At 45.2% G+C, this 6,792-nt stretch overlaps 1 protein-coding gene across 1 annotated transcript; it reads left to right on the top strand.

Moving 5' to 3' along the window:
• The first annotated feature begins 1,087 nt into the window (after nt 1-1,087).
• LOC149243655 (uncharacterized) lies at nt 1,088-6,282 on the top strand. Its single transcript, XM_089371271.1, has 2 exons — nt 1,088-2,335; nt 2,494-6,282. Exons 1-2 carry the CDS (start codon nt 1,088-1,090, stop codon nt 6,280-6,282), a joined length of 5,037 nt encoding a protein of 1,678 aa, XP_089227397.1.
• Nucleotides 6,283-6,792: the final 510 nt, after the last annotated feature.

Genomic DNA, 6,792 nt, shown 5'->3' with positions numbered 1-6,792 from the left:
GAATGTATACAAAAAGTATAGGAGAGTTAACTTAAAGTCTCTTAAGTAACCTTTAATTAGGGATAAGAATAAATGATTTTCTATAAATTTGTTAAGAATGTGTAAGACAAATCTAAAATTTCCAAATTGGAGAATCTCTATAGAGCCAACAAACCCTCTAGCCCAATTGTGGTTCATGATATGAAAACCAAAAACTCAATGGAAGGACATGAAACAATTGTAGGATCCAATAAACCAACATTAAGCAAGGTACAAATTCACAAAAATCCATGAATGTTTTAAAACAAATTCTCTTATGAAGTGCAAGAAACATATCACTCATAGAATCGTCATTCAATAGAAGACACTAAAATGAAAGATGCATAAAAGACACTTTAGCATTCCATCCATTATAGTGTCATATTCAATGTAAGAAGGGATATGGAGGTTCAATGTAGAAGATGCGATATGGCAACAGTAATAAAATTAAGCAGCTTAGTCTACAAGAATCATACATTTATGGTACATTGTACATATGCAACTGAGTATTCACATAATGTTGATAAAGTTTCATTAAAAGATCCAAAATATCTTCATAGTAGTCCATGCTTACAATTCCAAATGCTTTCCAAATCATATTGGTAGATAGATAATAGATTCGTCACTACCATTAGAAATGGATTATTCAGTCTTAATGATATACATAGATATTCCTTTCATCAACACACACCCTACATAGAATCACAACGTCACTCTCTATTGATAAGAATTTTCAACCAAAGATAAAGTGTCTATTGAATGCAGAGTCTACTAAATACAAAAGAATTGAACACAAAGATAGACAATAACAACATAAAATAAACAATGAGAATTTAGGGGAGGTGAGAATTTTTGCCTGCCGCCTGAGAGCTGCTGCCTGAGAGCTGCCGCTTGCTCAGCCTTCGGCCTCCGCCCCAGCGCTTCGAGCTCGGATCAGTTGAACAGTTCGCTGATCCCCACCCTTTTGCGCTTCCACGGTTGAACTAGCTGAGGATCCGTCCGCACTTCCTTTGCGGTTGTGCCTGTTGAGGATCATGGTGCCTTGATCTGCCAATCAGATCTTGGGCCCATGGAGGTGCTGGGCACCCCCCAGACCCCTTCCTCCCCTTCTCCGTCGGCAAGCTCCCCTGCTGAAGCGTTTAGTCGCCTTCTTGAAGGGTTGCCCAAGAAGAAAAATGCAGAAGTAGCGAGATTCGTCAAGAAACTTGACGATATCCCCGAGATTTCATTGCCTCCGGAAACCCCGATCCAGGTTGCTCTGTCTCTGTCTGAGAAGGCCCTCATAGGTCAGTTTACTGGCTTATGGCCTTCTCCCAAGTCGACAGAGAGTTGGGTTAAAAGAAATTGGTTGCCGCTGATCAGCGAAAGTGTGACATCTTATTTCCTGGGTCGAGGATTCTTCCTCTTTGAGTTTACCTCCAAACAAGATAAGGAGCTGATCTTTCGAAATGGCCCTTACTTTATGGGCCCCCAGGGTCTGTACCTGAACAAATGGACTCCCGACTTTGATCCAGCAGTAGATGTACCCAAAGCTGTTCCGGTTTGGGTAAGGCTCCCCAATCTCCTGGTTCATTGCTGGAACTGGGACTCCCTGATGCATATTGGAAATGCCCTAGGGAAATTCATAGACCGAGCGAACAACAAGGATCAATACGACTGCGCAAGGATCTGCGTAGAAGTGGATCTGGAGGAGGGGCTTCCTGAGGTCATCAAACTCAAAGTAGGGAACTGGACACATGTGCAGAAGTTAGACTATGAACAGCTGCCTTTCAAATGCCGGAAATGCCAGGTCTATGGACACTTCGCCAGAAACTGTCCAACGGCCAATGAAGCAGCTCAAGGGAAGGAGGCCGGTTGGAACCAGGTAAAACGATCCAAAACGGCACCTAAGAACCAGAAGCAGGGAGGAGTTACAGGCAAAGACCTTCCGAAGGACCCTGTCCAACAGACCCAGCAGTCCCAGCCCTCGTTCAATCTAGAGAACAGGTTCGGCCCTCTCAGCTCCCAACCAGAGGACTCTCATGAAGAAGCAGCTCAGATGCCAGAGGCCCCAGACAAAGATCCCCAACTACCCAGCGATAAGGACAAGGGAGCTGCAGAAAGCTCAAAAGGTACCCCTGAAGTAGCCGAGGAGGAGGATCAAGAATCGGAAGAATCAGAGGAGGAAGGGGAAATAGGAGTATCCCAATCCTCGGTAAGGAGATCTACAAGAGGACGTAAAACGGATCGGGAGAAAAGAGAACATGAAACGTACAAAGATAAACTCCAGGGCAGCCAACCAACATTGGAGAAGCTGCTAGCAAAAAAACCGAAGATGGTAAGAAACCAGCAACAAGGCTCCAAGGGAGCCCATCCAAACAAAGGTAAATAATGAAGATCATCTCCTGGAATTGTAGGGGTATGGGCAGCAAAATAAAAGAAGAAGCGATAAGAAACTTAATAAGAATAGAGGCCCCAGACATACTCCTTCTCCAGGAGACTAAGATGGGGGAATCTGATTTTCTCCAAGTAAGTAAAAAACTATGGAAAAACAGTAATGCTTCAGCTGTCTCAGCCCGAGGAGCTTCTGGAGGGTTGGGTACTCTTTGGAATGAAAACAGATTTTCGCTGGTGGCGGAGGCATCAAACACCCACTGGGCGATGGTAAAGATGCAGCATGTTATTACAAAAGAAATCCTCTGCCTTTTCAATGTTTATGTTCCAGTAAATGCTGGAGAAAAAAAGAGCTGCTGGGACTCCTTAAGGCAGCAAGCAGATCTGATTACTTTAGAAAATGTCATCATAGCAGGAGACCTGAACATCACTTTGCATTCTAACGAAAAGAGAGGGGGCTCCATTGTACGAGATCCGGCAAGGGAATGGGTCGAGGATCTCCTCCAAGATTGGGATCTGCTAGATATCAAGCCCGTCTCAGGTATGTACACTTGGTCCAGTAAAAGAATAGGTCTAGGCCATATTGCAGCAAGGATGGACAGATTCTTGGTGCATAGCTCTTATCTTATGCTTGGACTAGATGCCAGTATGCATATTCTTCCTTGTACCATCTCAGACCACAAGCCAATCAAGCTCACCCTCCGGGCCCACGCTGATCTAGGCCCCATTCCCTTCAAGTTTAACCCATTATGGATCAAGGAACCAAACTTCTTGCAGATTGTGAAAGAAAGCTGGTCTCAACCAGTCACTGGATCCCCATTTTATATCTGGGAAGAAAAACTCAGGAGACTGAAAACAACCCTGAAGAGCTGGGCCAAATCTATTGCAAACCCAGCATCTGATAGGAAGAATATCCAAAGCCAGCTCGAAGCTTTTCAGCTGAACGCAGAAGAGGAGCATATAACCAGAGAGACTTTAGATAAGGAGGCTCATCTTCAACAATGCTACCATCAAGCTTGCCTGACTGAAGAAGAAACGTGGAGGATTAAATCACGATGCCTCTGGCTAAAGGCAGGAGACAGAAATACATCATTCTTTCATAAGTATGCGGAAGCCAGAAAAGGTTTCAACTCCATCAAAGAAATTAAGGAAGCGGATATCACTCATAAGGACTTTGCAAGTATCAAACAGGCAGCTCATCTCCATTTCAAAGGGTTGTATAGTAAAGACAACAATTCGAACCAGAACTTTAGTTTGTTGGACGGTATCCCCTCCTCAATATCTGTTGATATGAACCATCACTTAGAAAGTAAAGTCACTATGGATGAAGTCAAAAGAGCCCTCTACGCCATGAATCCTGACAAATCCCCTGGCCCTGATGGCTTTTCCGCCTCTTTCCTCCAAACCTGCTGGCACATAGTGGGGAAAGACTTATATAAAATGGTCCTAAAATCGCAGGCTTGCCAGAAACTAGGAGGAAGCACCAATTCTTCCTTCCTAGCTCTCATCCCCAAGGAAAAGGGAGCCAACTCCTTCAACAGGTTTCGGCCCATATCGCTGTGCAACACTGGCTACAAACTGATCACAAAAGTCATTGATAATAGGTTGAGGTATATTCTTCCTAAAATAATTCCGGAGAACCAAGGAGGCTTCATCCACGGAAGACACTTAGTAGACAATTTCATACTTGTCCAAGAGGAAATTCTTTCAAGTCAGCAACACAAGGAACAAGGTATGGCAATCAAACTAGACCTTGCAAATGCCTTTGATCGAGTTAATCATAGTTTTCTGTTGAATGTGTTGAAAAAATTTGGATTTGGGGAGAGATTCATCAATTGGATCCGGGCCTGCATCTCGGAACCATGGATCGCCCCATTAATCAATGGAAGATCTGCAGGTTTCTTCAAAGCTTCAAGAGGGTTAAGACAGGGTTGCTCCATGTCTCCCCTACTGTTTGTAATCCAAGCTTCAGTGCTCAGCTTTCACCTAAACAATCAAATGCAAGAGCAGGAGATAACAGGGATGTCTATAGCCAGGGGGGTCCAAAACATAAATCATGCATTATTTGCAGACGATACCCTGCTGCTTGGGACAGCCTCGATCCACTCGGCCAGGAAATTTAAAGAGGTGCTCGATGAGTACTGCACGGAGTCTGGTAGCAGCCTCAACAAGGGCAAGTGCCACACTTACTGCTGGAACACTTCGCCCTCCTTGATCAGCTCTATCTCCATATGCCTAGGATTCGCAGCTTCCTCACAATGGACATCGTTCAAGTATCTGGGGCTGCCCGTCTTCCTCAAACGAGCCTACAGTAGGGACTGGATGCCTCAGGTAGAAAAGTTTAAATGCAAACTCCAGGCATGGGGCGTTAATTGGTTAAATATGGCAGGTAAGACAGTCCTCATCAAGGCTGTCCTTAGCAGTCTCCCGTTATTCCAGTTTGCTGTGCTTCTGGCGCCTAAGGGTATACTCCAAAAAATGGAACAATACATCAGAAATTTCTTTTGGAAAGGGGGTAAACACAATGAGAGAAGATTCCAGCTTTTCAATTGGGAGACTGTCCTCAAGCCTAAGATGGAGGGAGGGCTCAACTTCAAAAAGCTCCATTACCAGAACATAGCGATGGGAGCTAAACTTCTATGGAGAATAATTGCACCTAAGCCAGGCTGGGCACAGACAGCTCTCTGGCGAAAATATCTCAAAGGAGCAAGGCTGAGATGCTTAGACGGTCCCCTGCCTCAAGGAAATACGCCCTTCGTCAATCTTTGCTCCAAAGCGGCCCCCTTGATCCAATCAAAAGCCTATTGGATTCCCGGAAACGGCAAAAAAATTAATCTATGGAGGGACCGGATCATGGACCGAGATCCTATCGGAGATAGTCCAAATCTGAAATCGCTGAAGGATCGATTGGTGGCTGCAGGGAAGAACAATCTGTGGGACATCTCCACTTGGAATGGTGCGCAGTGGGCGGGCTGGAGCCTGCCGGATCTGCCCTCAGACCTGCACCAAGAACTCGCACACTTCCGCGATCTTCTGAATGGCATTGCACCTGTGCGCATTAACAAGAAGGACAGGCGAGGATGGGGCGTTCACTCGACGGGTTACACAGTCGCCCAAGGATATGCGTGTCTAGACGCAGTCCCAAACGCGCCCATCGACCCGGCCCCGTGGAAAGCAGTATGGGGCAACCCCACGCTGCCAAAAATCGATATCTTTTGCTGGATACTGTGCCACAGGAAAATTTTAACAGAAGACAAGCTCCAGAGGCGTGGTTTCTATGGACCGTCCAGGTGCTCGCTGTGCTATGACTCTGAGGAAAGCGCCACTCACCTGATTCTAAATTGTAAATTCTCAATTCAGGTCTGGAGAGAACTGATGGAGCATTGGAATCCCAAATTCGAGCTTCCAGCGACCATATCAGATCTTTTTGCCACCTGGAAAACTTGCTTTCCCGGACCCCCTCCCAAAAACAAGGGGATCAAAGCGGCCTGGGCATCACTGCTAAAAAATTGTTGTTGGCAACTATGGCTTGAGCGCAACAGCAGAATCTTCAGGAGTCTCCATCATAACGCCAAGATAGTGGCGATCAAGGTAAAGTCCCAAATAAAAGAATGTCTGGGAGGTCACATAGACGACTCCAACCTCACCCAGTTAGACAAAGATTGGGGGTCCTCCTTGTATCTGAATTTTCAGCAAAATATCAGAAGCTTGGCTCCTCCAGAGGAATGGCAAATAAGGGGAAAAGGCAGAGAGGACTTTCAAGACTGGATTCTCAACCAGAGGATGCACTCCCTCTTCTTCGATGGTGCAACAAAAGGTAATCCGGGCAGCGCTGGAGCAGGGGGAGTAATTAAAAACATAGATGGTGCAGAGATCCTCCATTTTGCCTAGGGATTGGGAATCAACTCCAGCATTCAAGCTGAAGCATCTGCCCTCTTCCAAGGACTCAAATATCTTCAGAATCTGGAAATCTAAGAGGCCAATATCCTGGGGAACTCTGAAGTGATCATCAAACTGATGGTGACTGGCTCCATTCCACGGGATTTAAGACTAGCAAGACTGATCCACAGAATCAAAGGAATGGCAAAGACGTTTCAAAAACTGAAATTCTTTCACGTGCTGAGAGAAAACAACAAGGAGGCAGACCTTGAAGCCAATAAAGCTGCTCTGCTTTCGGCCGGAATTTTGAAAAGAGGTGGAGAAGAAGCCTGGGTTCCAATTCCCTAAAGTACTTCAGAAGATGTTTTTTTGCTTAATTTTAAAGTTGTTTGTATGTATATTTAAATTGGGGCAAATAGGAAATAAAAGCGCAATTGCTGAATCCAAATGGAAGTAGATAGCAAGACTAAAAGATTCTCATAAGGAAGAATCCAACTGGATAGTGCCCATATCTATTGTATT

This window comes from Pinus tabuliformis, chromosome 8 (assembly GCF_031772625.1).
Source record: "Pinus tabuliformis cultivar Carrire ecotype Pingquan chromosome 8, CPIR1, whole genome shotgun sequence".
Lineage (NCBI taxonomy): Eukaryota > Viridiplantae > Streptophyta > Pinopsida > Pinales > Pinaceae > Pinus > Pinus tabuliformis.
This window is presented reverse-complemented; position numbering and strand designations above follow the sequence as displayed.

Excerpts from the sequence above, each read along its gene's own strand:
- LOC149243655 (XM_089371271.1), top strand. The coding sequence starts at position 1,088 with ATGGAGGTGCTGGGCACCCCCCAGACCCCTTCCTCCCCTTCTCCGTCG. Across the intron at positions 2,336-2,493 it reads TAGCAAAAAAACCGAAGATG|GAGACTAAGATGGGGGAATC; the intron begins GTAAGAAACCAG and ends CTCCTTCTCCAG.